The sequence below is a fragment of the Cavia porcellus genome, unplaced genomic scaffold (assembly GCF_034190915.1).
Source record: "Cavia porcellus strain 051 isolate PalLab524CR breed Dunkin Hartley unplaced genomic scaffold, mCavPor4.1 scaffold_21, whole genome shotgun sequence".
Lineage (NCBI taxonomy): Eukaryota > Metazoa > Chordata > Mammalia > Rodentia > Caviidae > Cavia > Cavia porcellus.
The window spans coordinates 34,758,667-34,780,742 of NW_026947504.1; the positions used below are offsets into that span (position 1 = coordinate 34,758,667).

Here is a 22,076-nt window from a genome sequence, read left to right on the forward strand (position 1 = left end):
TGCAAACAAGCCCCAGCCCCAGCCACCATCTGATGGCAATTACATCAGACTGGCAGAATTGTCCCGCTGAGCCCACAAAACTGAGGGACAGCTCATCCTTCAATGTCCGAGGCTGTTCGCTTTGCAGCAACGCCATGATGTCCCTTTACCGGTTTTTTCTTTTTGGTTTTACTCTTCCATAGCACATTTCCATTGCTGCTTCCACGATTCTACTCCAGTTGCATTGTCTATTTCACTCAGGAGATAGCTGAGCTTCCTCTCTCATCTGATGCTGGTGCAGGGCATGGAACCCAGTGCTTGTGCATGCTAAGCACATACTTTATCACTGAGCTACATTCCCAGTCCATGAGATAATAAGTTTCTTAAATTCAGTGATTATGTCCTACTTATTTCTTCCTTTTATAAGAAAAGGTCAGCATGCAGAATAGAAACCAATAAAGGCATTTCAACTAAGAAGTGTTTACAAAATTATTAAAAGGCAGGGTGCTAGACAATTGGCTTTAAGATCATAGCGCCCCAGCTACAACACGGAAGTCCACCAACTCTTAACACTGCAACAGCTATACCTACACCCAGGAAGGTGATGTCGGACGCCGGAAAGTGGACCTGGTCATGCAGCCATGCCTGGCAGCATCAGTCACAACTACAACCAGAAGATGACTTCTGCTTCTTTTGCTTTCTAGACATTGCATGAATGCATCTTATTGGCAGAACCCTCACTGCCTTTAGAAGTCTTACTGCAAAGATTTCAGGAAAACGTAGCCTATGAGCTAAGGCCATGTGGAGGAGAACATAGACCAAGGTAGAAACTTAGGGCCAATCAACACCCTTTCTGTACCCTGGTCCCTAACATGATGCTCCAACAGGCAGAACATCTTCATGATAAGTTTAATGAATGATGAATCAAAATGATCCATTATCAATCATTCAGCAGAGACTGTCAGAATGGGCCACTCCTGTGCTAGGTACTAGAGGAGCCAACAGTAAATGGGGGTAAAACAACTCTAAAAAGCAAAATCCAGTAGTAGGACTAGGTTGTTAGAAGTGTGGAATTCCAGCATGAATTTCATAAGTTTTTGCTTTTATTTATCAAACCCATTTCTTCTGTTTTCTCATGAAAGTAAATAGGCAAATTACACGACCTACTTCAGATGTTAACTTTTTAAACTTCTCTTTGAAAATGTAACTTTTTTCAATTTTTTGCAACTATAACCATTTTCTCCTGGAAATAAGGAGGCTGCTTTTCCAAGGCCAACAGGCAGCTGATTCAGAAAAATATGCATAAAGCACATTTTTTTAAATTTTAAGAGGATGAAATTAAACACAACAAAACAGAACATAAGAAAGCAACATAAGAGACATAAATTTCAAAGCAAGACGACCAGAGATCTTCACTATCTATCACATTATCTCTTGTTTTCTTCCAAATAGTTGTCCATATCTTCACATATGCATAGAGCACATTTAAAGAAAATAAATCAGCCCTAGTCCAAATTCCTGAAAATAGTCACAACTAATGCTGTATTGACACGGAAACCCTAGGACTTTACCTTGAACTTTATTTAACCTTGGAGGTTAAATAAAACCACTTCACACACGCTGCTTGTTTATACAGCCTTTCACTTAACAGCATCACATAACTGTCACTATTCAGTGATTGGGAAAAGACAGCAGAAACACACACTCAGAGCTTCAATCTGCACTTCAGGGGTAGCTCAGTGATAGAGCACATGCTTAGCAGGCAGGAAGGCCTGGGGCTGATCTCAGCATAATATAATATCTAAAGGAGAGGAAGAGGAGGAGAATAATTCAGTGTTCAGCAATAATTCAGTTGCTCAGCAATTGACTTGCAAAGCTCATTCTCTGCTGTTATTTTCACCATTTACAAATGCAGGATCTATGCAAGTAAACAGCACTGATAAAACACTGGGAGAATCACTCTTCACTCTATGCTGAAATCCGAGAGGATTTGTGTCACACAGGGCTTACACCCAGCTACAAGCCAGTCCTCCGAATGGTACAAGCAATCATTCATATATATCTCATCAGGATAGTTTTTTAAGTATTGATGGAAGTAGGCTTTGTGGCATTTTAAAATGTGTCTCCATTATTATTGAAACCTTGTGCTTTTTTTTTTAAAGAGTCACTTTATAGTTAAAACAAGCCTAAACAAAGCTACCACAAAATACCAACAAGACTTAACTCTGAGGAGCGGAATTGGCTGTCCCCTCCATTTCACTTTATGTTCTTCTGCACTAGTTCTGTTTTTGACAATGAGAAAAATGCACTCATTTTTTAAAATTAAGAATAAAGTCTTTTAAATTTATCAATGGTTAACTCCAAGTGCAAGGATTATAGGTTTTTTTTTTTTTTCCTTATATGAACCTCACTTTATATTGAGTAAAAGCAGGCACTATTCAAAAGAACATTGACTAAACTGTTGTCACTTTCCCCACAGGAAGTGCACCAAGTGTATCAGGTTACAAGGAGCTCTGCTGTTGGCAGTCTGTAAACCCTTCTTCACCTCATTAATCATTGGTCAACCACTGGCCAAAGAAACTGCAGCTGGGAATCATGACATGGGTCCAACCTCACAGGACTGGGCAAGACCGCCTGACTTAAGAGTGCCCCCTGGACCTCAGTTCAAGGGCAAACTGTCTGGGAGAGAAACGGGAGTTCCCTGGGCTGTGTAATGAGACCAGGTTTATAAGACACTACACTATGTTTTTCTGGCCATCAGTCAAAGATTACGAGTTCTGCCAGCAAGTTACCTTTGGTAAGGGTTATTTATATGCTATAATGCCGCGTTCTTTTAGCTTGTTTTTATAAACTTGGATGGACTGTTTAGCCTGCACTGTGTCCAGTAGTGGGGATAGAAAGAGGCAAAATACACATACAAGGTCCCTCCTTCAGGAAGTCCATTGTCAAAGGTAAGAATCAGACAGATAAAGCAATTAAAAAATAGCAAGCAGAGGTTTAGGCAAAGCGCTCTAGGAATGCCGGAGAGAAATCAGCAAGATCACACCAGCAGAAGCTTCTCATGGTAAGACAAGACGTCACAGCCTAGGGGTACAGCTACAGGACTTGCCTGCCAGGTAGGAGGCTCTGAGTTCTGTCCCCCAATATAAGGAGGAAGAAAGACCACTGACCAAAGGTCAGGTCCAGGACACCACCATGAAAATGAGCCAAACATACGAATTTAAACTCCTTCTTTAGGACAGTAGAAGAATAAGGTGATATTTCAAAGGTGACTCTTTCAACTAGACACAAGGCCTTTGAAGAACTCTAAAGCAAGCCTTGTGAACAATCTCTGTTCAGCACAGGCGCGGCTGTGAATCTTAAGGGCTTGTTGCACTAGGGCATCGTAGGCTCTCAAGGTAGGGAAGGAAGGGTTTATCACAAAGACAATTGTGAGTGTAGCTTTATGTAATAGATGGATTTTATAAACTGACACATAAGAAACCCACAAATATTTTGAAGGAATTATGTCAGTTTAGGGTGAAAGATAGTTCAAAACCAAATGAGGCGCTCCAAGCTTGTATGGCAATGGTGGTGAACTTATACCATATTGTGTTTTTCTTTCAAGACAAATGATATTAATGTGTGAGTCGTTCTTTGTAAATGAAAGTCCCAGTGGTCAAATTTAATTACACGTTGGCGCTTTGTGACAAATAAGTGGGTTTCGGGTGCCACCGGCACTCAGGCTCTAAAAGTTTCGCATCACGGCTCTATAGCCATAAAACAGGCTAAAAATGCCACAAATACAGACGATTTCTTATGAAGAAAAGAAAGAGGTGGCTCTGAAAGTGGGAAGAGGGACCTACAAGAGAGGGAAAAGTTCCGGGGTTCCTCCAGCAAGCAAGACTGAGCCCTCACCAATAAATAGGTGACATAAGAGAGGATGGATTTCAGAGCCATCTAAGCCAGTGACTGCTCTCTGTTCCCTCCTCCCCCTGCACGCCATGTGTGCGTGTGCGTGTGCGTGCATGCGCGTGTGCATGTGTGATGAGTATCACCTGAGTTAGCTTTGCATGTTTGGACACAATAGCTGACACCCACACTTAAAGAAAGAGAGGTTTAATTAGTATTACATTTTAAGATTTCATGCAGGGTCAGCTGGCTCCAGCGCAGAAATATTGTAGGAGAAAGCATGTCAGAACAAAGTTGCTCTGTTTGTAGCAGGAAGTTAGCAGAACAGGAAAACAGTGCCAGAGAAGAAAAGGCCCAGAACCAGATGTATACCTGAGGCCACACCTCCATGGCCTGCCCTACACACCTGGAAGTTCGCTCCTCCGCCAGTCTCCTGGGTGGACCCGCAGCCTGCCACACTGACTCCACCCTAACCTACCCAGGGCTGAGCCCAGGGCCTCACATGCTGGGCAAGCCCTTCCCCACTTAGAACAAGAATCTCTCTTGCCATCATCCTGCATCTGTAACATCATCTGCTAGGTGTATTTGCGTAAGGAAAAGCAGAAAACTTGTCTCTGTATTTCGTAAGTTTTAAAATCAAAAGGAAAAGCTCCCAAGGCACCCAACTACACATGGACCACGTTTAGCTTCTGAGACCCCGGAACCTGAATATGAGTCAGGGCCTTCAGGAGATGAAACGTGGCGGACAGAGGACAGGTGTGGAGGCCACCTGTGCAGCTGAGAAGCTGGCTGAATCTCTGATACTTCTCCCCTGAGAGGCAGAGTTATGTCCCCTCCTTGGAGCAGGATGTCACTACTTCAGTCAGTTGAAAATGACAATGACAGGGAGTCTGCATGGCTTCTGAAGCAGGAGCCTCACTGTCCACTCGTGTTCCAGGCATTTCGGGGTGGAGAGAAGCCACCTGCATTGGATCAGTCTGATTTCCTGTCCCATGAAGACCGTGAAGGCAGTGACACCAAGTTTGGAGTTGCTTCCTGTCACACAATGGTCAGTAATGGAGCACTGCTGTATCTGTCTCCTGCGGCTGCCAAAACACATGATCACAACGTCAGAGGCTTAAAACAACGGAAATTTATTCTCTCACAGTTCTGGAATCCAGAAGTATAAACTGGGATCATCGCACAGACACTGAGGTGCTGCAGGCTGCAGGGACATCCGGGCCTTATTTCTTCCAGCTTCCGGCAGCTGCATCACTTGGTCAAGGTCAGCACCCACAGGTCTCTATTCCTCTGGGTCACTATCCTGGGTCACTAAACAAATACTTAGTTTAATTAAACCTGCAGAGATTTTTTTGGCTGAGTTTCCACTCGTCGCACACTTTAAATTTATAGGCTCCAAGAATGAGGACACGACACCTTTTGAGGGTTTATTTTTCTGCCCACCATGATGCCATGAATGGTATATGCAAGGATCATACTATACATTCTCTTTTTGAAATCTTGATTTTATTATTTTTGTTTTGTTTTTTTTGGTGGCATGGGGGACCAAACCTGGGGCCTCCAGTATGCTCAGCAAGTGCTTTAACCCTGAGCCACACTTTATAGCCTGTCTTAAGCACCTGCCTTGCAAGTAGGCAGTCATGAGTTCGATCCCCAGTACTGGAAAAAAAAAAATTCCTCCTATCCCAACTTTATATCCTGCCTTTTTTTGATATATGAACAAAAAAATAAGCATTTCTCACATTATTACCCTGAAAATAGCCTGGGCATATTACTGGACATAGAATGTTTTGTTGAATGTGTATATCATAATTTAGTTATCCAAAACCTTAATACTGGATACTTATTTCCAACTCCCTGTTTTTTATTATTTTCTCAGAGTAGATTCTAGATAGTGAAACCACGAACCTGAGTGGAGCTGTTTTAAGATTTGTAAGATATATTGCCAAACTGCTACTTGAAATACATTCATTAAGGCTGGGTATGTTGGCCAGATGGCAGAGTTCTTTCTTCACGTGTTCGAGGCCCTTCATGCAATCCACAGCACATGCAGAGCACTAGTAATTTATTATTTTATCATCCCATAGGAGATGCCTGCTACTGGACTTTAAGTTAAAGTTTTATGGCGTTTGCTGGTATTTCTTCAGAAGCCTAGTTGTTTTCCTTATCATTTTACGTTGAATTCTTTGTATATTAAGGATAATAATCCTTTGTGATTTTTGTAGCAAATACTTCTTGGTCATTTTAATATTTGTTTTAAGTTGGGGGCCCACAAATGTTTGTGCAGTGAGGATGGGAAAGGTTTTTAGTAACTCTGTCACTTACTTTATAGTTTCATACTTTATACAGGAAGTCTGGTTCTTTCTGAAATCAGACCCATTACAGGCTGAACGTTTATGGGGTCTGGGTTAAAAAGACTGGATTAGGCTCTATATATGAATGGTGGTGGTGGAAAATTTAAATGAAATAACGTAAATTGAAGAATCCAGACTGCCCTCCCAAAAGCATAAGATTTGTGTGTTTTTGATTTTTTGAGACAGGATTTTGCTATGTTGTTCAGGTTGACCTCAACCTCACTATGTAGTCCAGGCTGGCTTCAGACTCACAGTGATCCTGCTACCTCAGCCTCTGAGTGCTAAGACTTGGAGTATATAACTCATGGTATTTGTTTCTGGTTTTTAGAAAAGATTCAGTCTTAGCAAATCACAGAAGACAAAACACAAATGCCCCCCCCCCCCGCAAATGCAATGTGCTCAACCTGCTTAATAATTTTAGAATGAAAAACTGGTTACCATTTTCTGATGCTCAGGTTAACAAAAATTTAAAGGATAAACTCTAGCACAAAAGGTGATATGTTGTGTTGTAGTCAGGGGTTGTGAGAACAATTAGAATCAGGACACAGAATTTATAATATTATTTATAACATTATTTTATGATGGTCACCCAGAGTTGAAAAAACAGAAAGTGCAGGAAATCTGTCCACAACACTAGATTCAGAATATTCACAGAATATTCAGCCAAGGGCCTGGATCCTACAGCAATGTCCTGTATGAGTCCAGATGAAAACCTTGAGCCCATGACAATGCCTCCCAAGAGTCCAAATGGAGGTGTAGCGCCCATGACAAGGACTCATGCCAGTCTCTTTTACGGATCCATATTGGGAAGGCCCAAAGGTCAGCAGTGGAAGCCAGAAAGTCTATGCCAGCAGGGTGAAGGAGCTGTGCTGGTGGGATGAGGGTTCTACCCTGGAGCCCAAGAAGCCACACTCACAACAAAGACGAGAGCTGTCCTGAAAAGCACAACAGCCATCTTGAGTGACATGGAGGTCCTGAGCTCCTCCAACGATAAGAACAGTCAAGTACATGCCAGAAAGCCAGCGTGATAAGTTCCTCCTGGAGATTAAACAGCACACGTCTCCCCCCCCCATCCCCAGCCAGGAAGCGATGCTCAATGTAAGGACCAGAGCTACCCCAAAGTGAACCACAGCCACTCTCACCAACAAGGTCCTGAGCTCCTCTGATGACAATGGTCAAACCCACACTGGGGAAGCCAGTCATGACACACTCCTTCTCCAGGAGAACCAACCCGCTCAAAACAGCAACACTCAGAGAAACCCACAACACCTAGCTTCTCCTTCTCTATGTTTCTATTTATGCTGGCAACTTTCCTCAGGCAGGCCATCTACACTTAGCACCATGCTGATTCTATTCAGCTGGCATTAGGCTGACCACCAGTTTTTTTTTTTTAATGTATCTTTTTTTTTGTCTTTTTCCTTTTTTATCGGTACCAGGGATCGAGCTCACGGCTGCCTGCTTGCAAGGCAGGCGCTTATGCCTCCAGCCCCCGACCACCAGTTTTTAATCCATAACAGGCGAAACAGGAGTTCACTCCTGGGCATGGAGAATTGTGTCATTTGCTGACTCTTCTTGGAAAGCAATGGCTATGTTTGTTAAAGCTTAAAATGTGCATATTCTTAGCTACATTTAGTGACACCACCTCCAAGCTCAGGTCCTCTAGAGGCTGGGATAGGAGGATCCCAAATGTGAGGTCAGACTGAGCAAATTAACAAGGCCTTGACACAAAATACACATTTGAAACCCGGCTGGGATATATCTTAGTGTTAAAATGACCCTAGGTTTGAGTCTCAATATGATGAGAAAAAGATGCCAATTATTTGATATAACATTTTCGATTTAACTAATTTATACTCTAAAAAGACCCCAAAAATGCAAAGTGCACAAGGACGTACAGGAAAAGATATTTACCTCTGTATGGTTTGTAACAGTAAAACACTAACAACGATTTACATGCCTCTTAATAGATAAATGTTTAAGTCTCTTCCCACTAAAATCGAGTTCCCCAAGAAGAGACCTGTTTGCTGCTGTCTCTCAGAACCTAGCACATAATAAATATTCAGTGACTGCGTCTGGTTCAGCAGGAGAGTATGTATCACTATGGCTGCACGAGCACGCACACACAATCCTTGGAATTAGCTGAACCTGTGACACTGGTATCCCAGGAGGAGAGACAGGACGGGGGGGGGGCGGATTAACATTTTTCTTTTCACGCCTCTGCATAATTTAAATCTGTTGGAAGAAAGTGTGCAAACCTTCCGCTTGCATCCATAAAAGCTCAAGCCAGACTTGGCGAAGGGAAATGGGACAGAGAAGGGTCGAAGCCTTCCGCACCACCGGGGAAGGCAGATCCTCCTCTCCCGATCATCGCTAGCGCCGCAGCCGCCGCTGACCTTGGCCGTCGCCGACGCGGTGCGTGCGGGACCCCGGCGGGCGTCGCTCCTCCCCGCCCCTGCCCCTCCCCCGTCCCTTCCCCGTCCCTCCCCTTCCCTCCCCCTTTCCCTCCCCCTTCCCATGCCCCTTCCCCTCCCCTCCCCCCACCGCCTCCCGGAGCAGCGCCCCCGGCTTCTCCGTTTCCGGAGCGGACCCCGAGGTGCCCGAGGAGGGGCGCTGCTCCCGGGAGGACCGGCACCGCCGCTATTAATATTAACCCGCAGCCCCGGCCGCTCCCTCCGGGGTTTCCCACAGCAGGAAGTGGGGCGGGGTGCGGGAGGGAGCGGCGCGCGGAGCATAAACGATCCCGCCGGGCCCGAGGTCCAGGGTGATTCACCCGGTTCTCTCGCCCACACCCCAAGTGGGCCGGGCTCGAATCCACTGATCTCGAAGCTGAGAGAGAAATCGGGTCTCCGGAACGCCGGAAACGCGGCAGGTGGCGTCCTGCTTCTGGGGCGTTGGTTTTTGCTTTTGCTTTTGGGGTTTTTTTTGCTTTTGCAGAGAGGAGGGCTGGTTTCCAGTACTGGGATTGGAACCCAGTGGCCTTGGCACTGAGCTACAGCCCCAGCCCTTTTAAAAAGAAAAAAAGTTTAAAAAGAAAAAAAGTTTTGAGACAGAATTTTGCTAAGTCATTAATTACACTGCCCAGCCTGGGCTTGAGTTTGAGGTCCTCTCGCCTCAAACTCCAACTCCAGAGCGCTGGGATTACAGGCGTGCACTATTTTCTCTGGTTCCCTGTCTCCCAGTTTCTGTGTGTGTGTTTGTGTGTGTGTGTGACCGATGTCTCTTTATGTCGCCACGCTTGCCTCAAGCTCCTCCTGCCTCAGCCTCCCGAGGAGCAGCTGGGACCACGGGCAGGCAACCCTGTGCCCCGGGTAAATCGGAATCGAGTTTTCGGCCACACCGAGGCTCTCGGGCACAAGTCCCCCGTTCAGGTCCTGCGTGTCACTGCGCGGCCCGGGGGAGGACACTGCGATCGGGAGCCCAGGCCAGGGGGGCTGCCGTGCCCTGCCTGCCCTGCCCTGCCCTGCCCTGCGCACCAGGCTCGCGGCTCGGAGGCCGGGGCAGCAGCGCCCCCTGCAGGGATCCGACCGCGGCTGCCACGCCCGGACCTGGCTCGTGACCAGGGTGTCCAGTCACTCAGCCCCGGCTTCCTCCCGGAGCGCGGCGACTGCCTGGACGCGGGCGGGTGCTGCCCTCGGGCGGGCGCACAACACCCAGCTCCGTCCACCTTTCCGTCTCCAGTATCCTAAGGCTCGATTGCAGACCGCAGGGCGCTGGAGACGCCTGGCTGAGCGAACAGCTCGCTTCTGCCTGCGTGGCTTGGCGTTAGAGTCGCTGTTCTGTCCTCAGGACTAAGAAATCCGCCCTGAAAGGCACCCAGGTGACAGCAAGGGTGTCGCTCCCCTTCCCGCCAAGGGTCTCCCAAGAGAAGCACCCAGGACACTGGCTGTGCGTTTCAGATCCTCACCCCAGGAAACAGAAATAAGTGTTGATGTTGGTGTTTGCAGATCACTCCCAAGGACAGTCCTCCAGCTGCCAGGATAGGAAGAAATGACAAGAAACATGCATTTGAGGGCCTTCACTCTGAGCTACGTCCCCGGGGCCACTTTATCCCTCTGAACCCCTACATTACCAGGCTGGGTTCAAACTGGTGATACCCTGACCTGGGATTACCAGTTCAGCCGTATTTTTAACAATCGTTTGGGGAAAAAATGTTTATGTTTTACCATCTGGCTGCCACACAAATCCAGGTAGGCTTTGTTTTTGGTCCTTTTGCATCCTTCTGTATTGCTAGTTACTGGGCAGTGGTCTCTCATTGTAGTTTAACCATGGTGGCCTTCTGTCTGTTTCTGCCAACTCAGCTGTACCCCAACATAATTCTGTGTAGAGAACTGGAGGTGAGGTGGGGTGAGTCCTGAAGTTTTGTTGGTTTGCCTGTGGTTATTTTTAGAACTTTAGATACATGAAGTAAAAGAACAAGTGTCTGAGTATAAAATAGCTCAAGTCATTTTTAATAGCTCCTAATCTGTGGTTTAAGTACTTAATTCTTGTTGCTGATTCTGCTAATCAGCAATAAATTTAAATTATTTAAGTGTCACACAAGAAGCCATTGTGTTCTACTACAATGACTAGCTCCTACAGTGTGGCGTTTTTTTCATTATTTGCTTTCCTGAGGTTGGAGAGGAATTTATCAACTACTGCTTGTTGTCATGCTTTGGATACAAAGTTATGAATGCAGACTGTGGACCCTGACAGCTCTGAGATAATGTGAACAATTACAAAAAAAAAAATCCTTTCTCAGAAGTCAAATACTGAGATGTATGACATGCCTGAGGTTCATACATAGCAATCAACCCCAAGACAAACCCAATGTCTTGGGGAATATTGCTTTCCGTGAAAATATGTGTGTATATTTAAAGGGATGGTTTCCTAATCATTTCATCTCAAAGAAATCCTCTTCATGGATCAATTTGGCTATACTCTAGGCTAGAAATATAGCTCATAGTAAATTGCTTCCTAGCACGCCCAAGGCCTTGGGTTCTATCCCCAGCCCCAGAAAAAGGAAAAACTGGTTTATGGATTAGATCTGTAGCACAGAATTGCCAAAATCCTGTAGAAAGAAGGACAAACTGGCCATTTAACTTTGGGGCTTTGGATCTTAGATGATATTATCTGTACTGACTGTGGTAAATGACAAATTCCAACTTAGACACTTTGTTGTTAAAACAAACGTCATGTTTGGGCACTTGAGGATAGAAGACAAAAGGTCACCTCTGACTGCCCTGCCTTCTCTAGACTGAGCCTTCCGAGAAAGAAGCCCTTTTAAGTGACGGTAAAATAGGGCCCCGGAGGCCCTGTGTTCAATTCCTAGTGACATAGTCATGCTTCAAAAAAAAGTTGGTATAATCTCTTGAACTAACAAATTGACATTCTATTTTATTTAGAATTTGAGAGATTTTTTTCCTCCTATATCTAAGTTTATAACTTTCTGGAAATATATATATATTTTTTTCAAGTGATTTCATTCAGCCAGTCCCCTAGTTATCACTAAAATCTGCTTGGTTTCCTAAAATCATAAAATTAAAAATTAAAAAATGAATATAAGAATTACATAGTGGTGGGGAGTTAATATGGTCTGTAATATAATTTAAATTTTTTACATATTGATAGTTTTATTTGCATAATTTAGATATGAATTTACATTTCTTACCCTCCAAAGAAAAAACTAATTTAGCGCAAGAATTGCTGTTGTAGTTTCTATGAAGGGAAAATTGTAAAGTGTAAAATTCTTGCCTTAAAAGGACTTCAGAGGATAAATCCGACTTACAGAAGTAGGACTACAACAGACCCCTTGGGAAACGAAGAGCAGAGTTAATACTGAGATGAAATGGTTTCACAATAAAGAAAAATTTAATGCTATTTACTTAAATATGTGTCTGGTTTTGGGGAACTAAAAGAAATGGACCGATCAATTGTGTGGAAGTCCCCAACAACAGCCTCAACTAATCTTGACTCTCCTAGAAACCAGATGTGTTTGGGGACATTTCTTCTGGTAGATGAAAAGACAAGGAAGCTATGCAGGTCAGTAACTTGTCTTCACATCTGGAATGTCAGTGCTTCGCCACTGCGGATGAGATGCAGACTCTGAGGTGGTGGAAAGCGGTGACCACAGGCTTGGGGCTGTTTTGATAAAGGAAGCGAAGCTCAATGCATTTGAAAAAAAAATTCTGAGAAAGGCTTCTCCTATCAAGATTTGAGAAATTGTTCTGTTCAAAGTTGCTTTGCAAGGAACCTGGAGCACTTTGCAGAAGATGGTTCATGATAAAAGAAGCAATTGACATCCTTATTAGGATCAAGTCCCAAGTGTAAGCTGTAAAGATGAGTTCACTGAGATTGCCTCTTGATCTGGGCTGCACAGATGCAGAGGTAGCTCAGGGGTGTTCTTCCCAAGGTCACCAGACTGAAAAAGGGCAGCCTGTTCCTAAAGCCAGTCTCCAGCACTGGCCTTAAAAACTTACATCCTTTTCTTGCCATTCTGCCGCTGAGATTTCTTTCGTTTCTTTTTGTTGCCTTCTCTTATTTTTTCCTGAACAAGAGCTGCAACGAGATCATTACTGTTCGGATGTTTGAATCGCTACTTAGGATTTAGGATTTTTTTTCCACTAATGTAGGCGTTTTACTGGATATTACTAGAAAGGAGCGAAGCTTCCGTTGGTTTCATTGTGTTAACTGAGTGAATAAACTGCGGTGAATTGGTTACAGGGAAAACTCCAGCTGCGGTTTCCCCATACCTACTTTGTGGCGAGAGTTCCACTGGTGCGCGGTGTGAGTGTCTGTGTGTGGGGGCGCTGGAGATGGAACCCAGAGTCTCTGCACTGAGCGAGGTCTCGAGCCCTTTTTAATTTGCTCTTTCTTATTATTTTTTTCTTTTTATGCTGAGATAGCACAAGTTACCCACGGTGAGCCTCAGCTTGTCCTCCTCCCTCAGCCTCCCAAGTGCTGCGACTACAGACCTGCGCCAAGGCGGCCAGCTAAGGCTTGCACATTTAATTTCCATATTTATCTTAAAATCCCAATCTTACCATACATTAATAACGTGCCCATATCACTGTGCATTTTAACAAAAGAAACGTATTGGGCAAAACTATCCTTTTAGAATGGTGGAGAAGCTCTCCCCCAGATTTGTTTTTTTTAAACCCACCCAATAGATTCTGCGGGGCCTGACTTGGCTGGAATTTAGGGTTTGGGTGTTGGTTTTTGTTTGGGGGATGCTGGCTCAAACCCGGCCCCTCCACGCGGGCTAAGCGCACACTCAGTGAGCTACGTCCTCAGCCCCCTACCTCAGGCCCATGGCCGTCGTGGGAGGATCTCCAGCGGCCCAGTTTGGGAGCCGCGGAGGATGCAGTGACGCTGGTGCCTGTGTCTAGGGTCGGGCAGGACTTGGGCCCCTTTCGGGGTCATTTCCAGGACGAGGGCTCCTAATGCCAACCCCAAACGCCCGTTTTCCAGAGCGCGCGCGCCCCCTGGCGGCTAAACTGAAGCCAGCGCGCCCCGAAGAGCGTGGGATTCCGGGGCCCCACCCCACCCTGCCCAGGGTCCCCCATCCCCACCCTACCCGGGGTGGCTCTGGGTGTCGCCTCATCTTTCCATCTCAACCTCAGGGGCCCAGCGCAAGCTTCTGGAACGGAACGGAGGCTGCTGCGATGCACACTCGCGCCTCGTTGCGCGACCCCTCGGAGCCCCACAGGTCCACGGCACCTCGCTGGGCAGCTCCCGGCGCCCTTGCCCGCAGCGGGGACGCTGGGCTGGCCCCGGCGGGTGGCAGCTTGCAGAGAGCAGCAGGGCGGGTTCCCCCGCCCGCCTCCCTCCTCGCCACGCCACGCCACGCCGCGCGCGCGCGCGCGAGGGGGCCGAGCCGGGCCGGGGAGCGCTCGCTCGTAATCGCTCGCAGCGGGACAATGCCGACTTTTGAACCTCTAACCACTAAGCAAACAACCCTTGCGCTCCGGCTGCACCGTCCAAACAGGTTTATTGACAGGCGTTTCGCGGCAACGCATAGCAACCCCGGCGCGGCGCGGGGCGGCGGTGGGCGCAGCCTGGGCGCGGGGCGCTGCGGCCCGGGCCCTGAACCCGGCCGCGCCCAGCGACGCCACGCGGCCTCCTCCCCGTGGGGAGCCCCCCGCCCCCGCCCCCGCCCCCGCCCGCGGCCAGGCGCCCGCGCTGGCCGGCCGCAACGCGCCACCCGGAAGGGCCGCGGAGCACAGAGGCGCTGCGCCCCTGCCTCTGGCCGCCGGCCGCGCCTGGCCCGCCGCCCCCGGGTGACTTTTCCTAGTCGGAGACGGGCGCTCCAAGGCGCCGGGGCCAGACGGAAACACAGGCTCCGCGTCCTCGGGGCCTCCCGGACCCCAGCTTCTCCAGTGTGGCGCCAGCGGATCCGACAGATCGGCGGCCACCGGGCGGGGCCCGGGTCACCCCAGCACCGGGGCGGGGAGGGGCTCGCCCCCCCCCACGCCGCGTCTGTGGGAGGGTGGGACAGGGTAAGAACGCGCGCACAGGGAGCAAGGCTTCGGGGCCACGGAGGACGAATGCGTGGAAATGTCTTGGGCAGAAGGGACAAAATACTTTTACTGCATGCTTTTTGTTCAACATCCACAAGAAGGCAGAAGTGGCTGGTGGGGCCGGTTCCCTGTTGGCCGCGCTGCCTCGTGGGTTTAAAGGGGCGTTGCGAGGAAGCCCTCGCGCTCCCCCCGCCCCAATTCCGCAGCAGCTGGGAAGCAGCTGACCATCCAGATGTGCATTTAGCCTAAAGGCACCCCTAGGAGAATCACACATTCCGCAAGCGAGGCTGGGCTCAGGCTGGGGGCTGGGAAGGTCTTGGAACCCGCAGCCTCGGGCTTCTGCTCTCCGGTTAAACCGGGCTGCGCGTGTCGACTTTCCCACCCTCTCCGATATTTTTTTTCCTATTTCCGGCATGCAAGCAGAGAAGTGACTTCGTTTCTTAGAAAAAAATAATTCCTTTCAAAATCTGAAGAGGATAAATGACAGAATCGAAGATCTGGAAAGGTCATTTATCTTTTTTTTTTTTTTTTCTTTTTAGAAAAAACATTCAGCCGTGTTCGGATACCCCCACTTCCCTTCACCACATCACATCTCTCCCATGGATCCAGAAGGCTTCTATAAGGCTGGCTCGGATGTGACACAGATCAATGGCCCAAACGTTGGCAGGGACAACAAAAACTGCCTTCCTCAACAGCCTTAAGATTGTGAAAACGACAGGAAGTTCAGGTTGGCTCTGGCATTTATAGCACTGACATACATTCACCCCGCGAAGCTCTGGTGACAGGCTTTCTAAACAAGTCTGGGGACAGACTTTCTCCCTGGTTAGGCCTGGAGTCCACAGCACACAGACGCACGCACACACCGCACACACCCAGTCAGGCCTTTCCTGGTCTGGAAAAAGAGAAGAAAGACACAGGCCACCGGGTTCTGCAGTCTTTGTCAGTCCAGCTTTCTATCTTTGCTATCACTGGCTCCTGCAGTTTAAATCGCCCCTGGCCCCGTGCAGGAGGGCCAGCTGGTCCTTGAAACAGTGAGTAGGAAGTAGCCATGCTGGCTCCAAACACTGCCCTTGCCCTGAGTCCCTCCGTCCCCTGAGCTCCAACCAGAGGTGCAATGCAGCCTGTAGAATCTGGAGAGGGGAACTGGAGCTTAATTAGGCCACTAGATGCCTGACCACTGTAGCCAGTTCAGGTAATGCTTCAGCCAGTAGCAAATTAGGCCTCAAAGGTCACTTCCTGTGTGAACACTGTTACAGAGTCAGGCTGGAAAAGTAAAAAAAAAAAAAAAATCCTGGATATCTTCCCTGAGGCCCCAGGTCCCACTTGTTCTTTACTCCTGATCCCCATTTTTCCTCTGAGAGCCAGATGCTTGTGGAAAGGAGGGGGAGGGGTCTCTTCTGATGATCCTAGCAAAATCCACGTTCCTCATGGCCCGGCCTGAAATTCTGCTGCCATCGATGCAGACCATAAGGGTCACTGGGTGACAGTGGGGTTTAACACCCCTCCAGCAGGCCCCAGAACCCCAGGGACAGAGCCAGGCACTGAGCCTTGCAGGGAAGACACAGGACTCAAGGGTTCTGGGACGCTTCTCAGAGGTCCTGGCTGCTGCTGGGGAGGCTGAGGGGGAGCTGGAGGGGGCGGCTGCTGCTGTTGCTGCTGCTGCTGCTGCTGCAATTTCTTCTTGTTGATTTTCCTTTCCTTTGCTCTGCGGTTCTGAAACCAGATTTTAACCTAGAAATGGAAAGGTGGAGCAAACAGGAGGTGGTGAAGAACATGTGGGGACAAACAGAACAGTAGCCAGCATTATTAGCAGTATCTTCCTCCCTTTGCAACAAAAGGACCTTGAAGCCTTAGAAACTTTCCTGGGATATTCAGGAACAGCCTAGGGTGGGAGCTCACACCCAACTCGGGGCTCGGCCTCCTGAGCTGAGTGTTCCTCCTTTCTGGCTCCCCAGGTTTCTTTCCAGGGAATCTCCTGGGAGTGCACAGCCTCAGCACCAAGAAAAACAGACCTCCCACAAGCTGACCACTGAGCTCCTCTCAACACTTTAAATTTTATTTTGAGACAGAGTTTGGCTAAGTGGTCCTGGCTACCCTTGAAATGGTGATACTCCTGCCTCAGCTTCCAAAACTGCTAGGATCAGTTATTTATGCACCACGGTGCCTGGCCACCCTTTGTGTTTTTCTGAGTCGAAGTTATATCTTCTTTTTTAGTTTCCCTAATTCTGGGAACTCAGAGAGTGTCTATTGGCCCAAATGGAATTCTGTATTAAAGTAACATTCCAATTTTTCTTGTACCTTACAGGACCCTCAATGCAGAAAACATTTCAGTGACACGAAGATAAGCATAAATAGAAAGACACCTTGTATCTGCCCGCTCTCCCCTCCTGCCCAGGCCCAGGGGAGCCGACAACAGTCCCCACCTGCCTCTCTGAGAGCCCCAGCGTGGCGGCCAGCTCGGCCTTCCTCCGGATGGTGATATAGCGACTGTAGTGAAACTCCTTCTCCAGCTCCAGCCGCTGGTGGTCAGTGTACACGACGCGGTATTTGTCTTTCGTCCTGGTTTTCACTGTGGAGGAAGGAAAAGTTAGGGCTGAGAGCCACAGGCAGCCCATCAGTCATAGGTAATGACAAACCTCTCTAACCCAGGATCCATTTCTCTTCCTCCAGCGCCCTGGGGGGCCCGAGTTTGGCTGGCTCCTGCCAGGTCTGCCAGTCCCACCCCCAGTCCTGGGAGAGAAGGAGAGCGGAGGCCAACTACATTAACCTTGGGGTTAAGTTGTTATTGAAAATTGAAACTAAAACCTCATACACAGAAGACAGCAGAATCCAGGCTGTTCTTTTGGAAATCCAAACGCAGTACTGTGCTGGAATACATTTGGCATCTAGTGGAAGGGGGCAGGTGGTGTGGCCCCATTACTGGGCCTACGGAGATGTCAGTGCCCCCTGAAGATGGTGGAGGGTGTGCTGTGGACCAAAGTGGGCATTACCATGTGACCAGAACCACCACACAGGCGCGTGCACACACACACTTGGGGCTCACTCAAAGACACCTGGGCTTGCTCCCAGATCACTTCTGAGGGCAGGGTAAAGTTTCTCCTGCTGGGACACTTCATATCTGACCAGCCAGGTTGGTTTGGGGCATTTTTTCCTTTTAATTCCCCATTTATTCCCAGTGCAAACCCTGCCAGAGCTCTCCTGACCAGTAATCTATGATCACTGGATTGAGTCAACATATTAAATCTGGGATTGATTGCTTTACTAAGGGGGCTTCACAAACAGTGACACGGCTGTTGGAGCAGGCTAGAGCCTGGCCACTGCCAGTCCGTCTTGGGTCAGCTCTTGGCAGGGTGCCCCTCCTCCATGAGCTTTCTCTTGGGCCTCAGGCCCAGGTCAGGGTGGTCTCCCGGCCGAACAGGTTCAATCGCCCAGTGCCCACTCCTTCAGGAAGATCTAAAGGGTCTGGGAGTTGCTGGAGGTGTTTAATGTCCCGCGGGCCGACTTTGTTCAGGTAAACCCTTTGCAAACCATAACAAAAGCGCCCTGGGAAGACACAGGCGGGATCAGAGGGAGCTCCCCCAGCCGCTGAAAGGGGAACAAGCCGCAAACAATGCAGGACAAGGCGATCTTATCAAAGAAAAGCCCTTTCAATGCCTTAATAACAACCGCATTCTGTTTGAATTACCACTACTGAGCAAATGGCGGCCGGGCTTTCATCCCCCTCCCCGCCAGGCGTGTTAACATAAACACCGCCCGGCAGGCGCATTTGAATGGGAGCTGCGGCCCCGACCCCGCCGGCTCGGAGAGCAAAGGAGCCCCAAGAGCCTTCCTGAGGCGGGTGCTGCACCACCCCGCCACCACCGGCTCCCATGCAGCCCCAGTCCTGTCCTGTGCGCGGTGCGGCCCAGAGAGGAGGACACCATCAGTCTGGGTCCCACGAGGGGACAGGACTTTCTGGACCAGGCCTGGGAGCAGGGCACAGGGCAGTCACCTCCTACCCCTCCCCCAAAAAATAACACCTCAAGAGCTACTCTGGCCCTGGGGGTGCCTCGAAGTGGCCTCTGCTTGGGTTCTGCCCTTTCAGTGTCCCTGGCAAGCCCCAGAACTTGGTGACCAGGACCAGTTGCGCTCTATGCCCTGTGCCCCAAGGGCCTTATAGGCGCCCCGCACCCCCTGGGAACCAAGGAGTGGGGCTGAAGGGGGAGGGATGAGAGGGACTTGTCAGAATTCATTATTGACTGCGAAAGTCACCACCCTCTTTCCGGGCCCTAAAGGAGACAATGGCAGGGTTGGGAAGGTGTATATCAAAGCCGGCCGGGCCTGGTACCCCCCACACCCCCTTTGACAGATGATGCTCCGCAGAGGAGCCGGGCTCGGGGCCTGGGCTGCGGCCTCCCCACATTAACATCACAAGGGCGCCCGGCACCTACCGCGGCCTCACCACCTCGGCGCGGGACATCACAGCGACCTCGCATCTGCCGACCCCGCAGCCTGGGCCCTTGCAGCTACACACACACACACACACACACACACACACACACACCAGACCTGCAGCCACCCTCTCCGGACATGAAAAATCCTCCCTAGGTGCTAGGTGACCCCAGCCACCCTCACCCCAAGCAAGCTCAGTAAGTTGGTTTGCGGAAGCTCAGGTCTTGGGTGCCTGTTAGGACAAGGGCGCCCATTTCCCGGGGAAAGAGAACCCAAGGGTGATCTGTGTCCTTCCCAGGCTGTTTCCCACCTGAGCATACCCAGAATGTGTGCAGTGACGCACACGGAGTCCAGAGACAGCCCTCAACGTGCGCCCTGATTTATACGGCTGTAATTGGCTATAAACCTCTGCAAAGGGTTTATTACCTGCCAGCCGCCCAGCTGGGCCAGCAAGACGCTGAGCAAGGACATTGTTAGCACCGATGGCTGTGGAAAGACTTCTCAAATCAAAAGTAGCCAGGCCTCTCCTACAATCCCTGTTTTCACTTCCTTCCCACCTGACTACACATCCTGACACCAGGAGGGGCAGGCCCAAAGCCAGAGTCCTTTAATCCTGCCACGTTGGGGTCCACACTCACACCCTCCACAGAAAAGGAAGCTTTGGAGAAATTACCCCTGTCTGGTGCAGCGGCTGAACCCGCACCGAGTTCCTCCCTCTCTCCTCTGGCTTCTTTGGCCACAGCCTTCCAGCTTTTACTGGGAAGAGCCCCTTTGCGTTTCAAAGGTGCTGGGATCTGGGCGCGCTCCCTACCCCTCAGCGCCTGCGGCGGGCACCTTTACAGCTGCGTCCTGGATCTCTGTTCGCTGCAGGTCCAACCCTTTGCACTGTCCCGAACGCCAAATCTGGCCCCACGCGCAGGTTCGCGGCCCTCTGACTCCCCAGGTCAGCTCTCCTTTGGGGAGTCTCAGATAAGGAGAGCACGGGAAGAGACGGTGCAGACGCGGACTGAAAGAGTCCGAGGCGAGGCTCCCTCTCCTCTGCTGTGGAAGGAGCCCGGGTGGCCACCGTGGGGAGGACGTGACTGAGTTCGCGGGCCCATAGACGCAAGCCATTGCAAGAACGTCCCGAAAGTGGCTCAAGGTTGTGAGTGAGAACCGATGGGAGGAGAACCCTGTTCTGCGCCTGAGCCCCAAAATATCCACTCCTGGGAGCTGCAGCCAGCGAAGCCCGGAGAAGCCAGCGCCCCCGAGCTCGTCTCCTCGCCCCGCCTGCTGGGCGCTGAGCTCGTGGACAGCCGCTGCCCGGTGCGCCCTGGGCGCGCGGCCCGCCCAGCAAGAGCCCCAGCCCCCCGCGCCCTCCCGAGCCCTCCCGCGGGCGCCGCCGCTTACCTTGGCTGCCCAGAGACGGCTGCGCGGGCTTCCGCATCCACTCGCACAGGTTCCGCCTCTGGCCGCCGGGGGACAGCTGCTCGGCGGCGGCCGTGGCGGCGGGCCCGGGAGGGCCGGGGTTGAGCGTCTGCAGCAGCCCCGACGCGCAGGACGGCGCGGCGGCCGGGTGGTGCGGGTGGTGGTGCGGGTGGTGGTGCGGGTGGTAATCGGCGGGGCTGCTGTAGCCCATGGCTGCGGCCGGGGAGCCGCCGTTGAGGCCGTGAGCCACCGCGTTGGCCGCGGCCGCTGCGCCCCCGGGCGCGTAGCCGTTCCAGTCCTCGCGGAGCGGGGCGCCGTACGCGGCCGGCCAGGACGGCCCCGGCGACTGCGCGCTGTCCAAGTTCGCGGCCGCGGCTGCTGCGGCAGCCACATGGTACCCGCCGTAGTCCGGGTACTGCGGGGGACTGACGAAGTTCTGCGGCGCCAGGTTGAGGCTGCCCGAGTGGCGCACGGAGCTGGGGTACATGCTCACGTCCTTGTCCAGGAGGTAGCTCACGTACATGGTGGCGGGGGACCGAGAGCAGACCTCACCATGCTGCCTGGGGACGAACGCTGGAGGCTGGCCGGGGCGAGGACGCGACGGGAAAGGGACCAGGGTGTGCCACGAGCGGCGGGTGGCTGCGGCCCGGCCCGGGTGCTCCGCTGTTCGCTGGCTCCTCGCGGAGCTTCTGCGTCCGAGGCGGTGCCTCTCTCTGCCCTGCCTCCGCCCTCCCTTTCTTCCTTCTTTCCTCCCTCCTCCTTCCCACTCGGCTAAAGAGGCGGGGAAGACCCGCCACAGGCTGGCGTGCGGATCCCCAGGCCGGCGGCCTAAGGTGATTAACGAGTGTTTACAAGACTCTTAGTAATGACACAGACACCAATGGCTGGAGACGCCGAGGCGCAGCGCGCACTCAGCGCTCGGCCCCCCCAAACACGATTTGCATTTTAAAAGAAAAGGTGGGGGGACCTTGGGAGAGGGCAGCGACTTGATCACAGCTAAATATTCAAGCCTTTATTGTTAGGGAGCTTCCTCCTTCCAACCTGATGCACTTTAGCCTCCAATCACAGGTTCAAAGAATGAAATAAAGAGACTTGCAAAAGCCTGGGGAGAGAAAGAGCTATCTTAGTGGGAATCTGGGGTTAGAGACCCGAGCAGTCGTATTTATGCCTTCCCTGGAAAGGGGGCAGTCAGGAAACTCCTCTCCCCAAAGAGAAAAGAAAAAGAAAGCCATTGCTTTGATGGGAAAGTTTCTGACCAACCACAGAGCTGAGGAGCGGAGCTCTAAGAGAAGGGCTGACCCTCTCTGTGCTCCCAGGCTGCAGGAGCAATGCGAATTTATTTTCTTGCCCAAGGAAATCACTTGCCCTCCGCAGGACATAAATTGACTGTCGCTTCCTCCGGCTGCGTCTGCAAATTCATCTGACATTTGGGATTTGAGTTAAATTAAAGAATTCATTTTTAAAACGTTCATCCAAGAACCAAACTAGTTAAACTAAACTAAAACCCAGTGGGCCTGTG

General features: G+C 50.4%; 1 protein-coding gene and 1 long non-coding RNA gene across 3 annotated transcripts; both read right to left on the reverse strand.

The window, feature by feature from the left end:
- Nucleotides 1-6,774: 6,774 nt before the first annotated feature.
- LOC134472040 (uncharacterized) lies at nucleotides 6,775-8,658 on the reverse strand. Its single transcript, XR_010041865.1, has 2 exons — nucleotides 8,480-8,658; nucleotides 6,775-7,159 (listed from the first exon to the last, which is right to left on the reverse strand). It is a non-coding gene; the product is annotated as an uncharacterized LOC134472040 (long non-coding RNA).
- A 6,557-nt stretch (nucleotides 8,659-15,215) lies between these two features.
- On the reverse strand, nucleotides 15,216-21,360 carry Cdx2 (caudal type homeobox 2). Of its 2 annotated transcripts, none has more exons than XM_003477406.2 (3): nucleotides 20,540-21,307; nucleotides 17,143-17,288; nucleotides 15,216-16,450 (listed from the first exon to the last, which is right to left on the reverse strand). In XM_003477406.2, exons 1-3 carry the CDS (start codon nucleotides 21,078-21,080, stop codon nucleotides 16,193-16,195), a joined length of 945 nt encoding a protein of 314 aa, XP_003477454.1. In that variant the 5' UTR covers nucleotides 21,081-21,307; the 3' UTR covers nucleotides 15,216-16,192. The 2 variants fall into 2 exon arrangements, with proteins under 2 accessions (XP_003477454.1, XP_023416263.1); XM_023560495.2 differs by having other exon boundaries at nucleotides 16,309-16,450; nucleotides 17,147-17,288; nucleotides 20,540-21,360.
- Nucleotides 21,361-22,076: the final 716 nt, after the last annotated feature.

What these genes read in the sequence shown, in the direction of transcription:
- Cdx2 (XM_003477406.2), bottom strand. Translation starts at nt 21,080, where the DNA reads ATGTACGTGAGCTACCTCCTGGACAAGGACGTGAGCATGTACCCCAGC. An exon ending in GCCGTCTCTGGGCAGCCAAG is followed by an intron (nt 17,289 to 20,539) that starts GTAAGCGGCGGC and finishes CTTCCTCCACAG; the next exon opens with TGAAAACCAGGACGAAAGAC. An exon ending in TGGGGCTCTCAGAGAGGCAG is followed by an intron (nt 16,451 to 17,142) that starts GTGGGGACTGTT and finishes TTCCATTTCTAG; the next exon opens with GTTAAAATCTGGTTTCAGAA.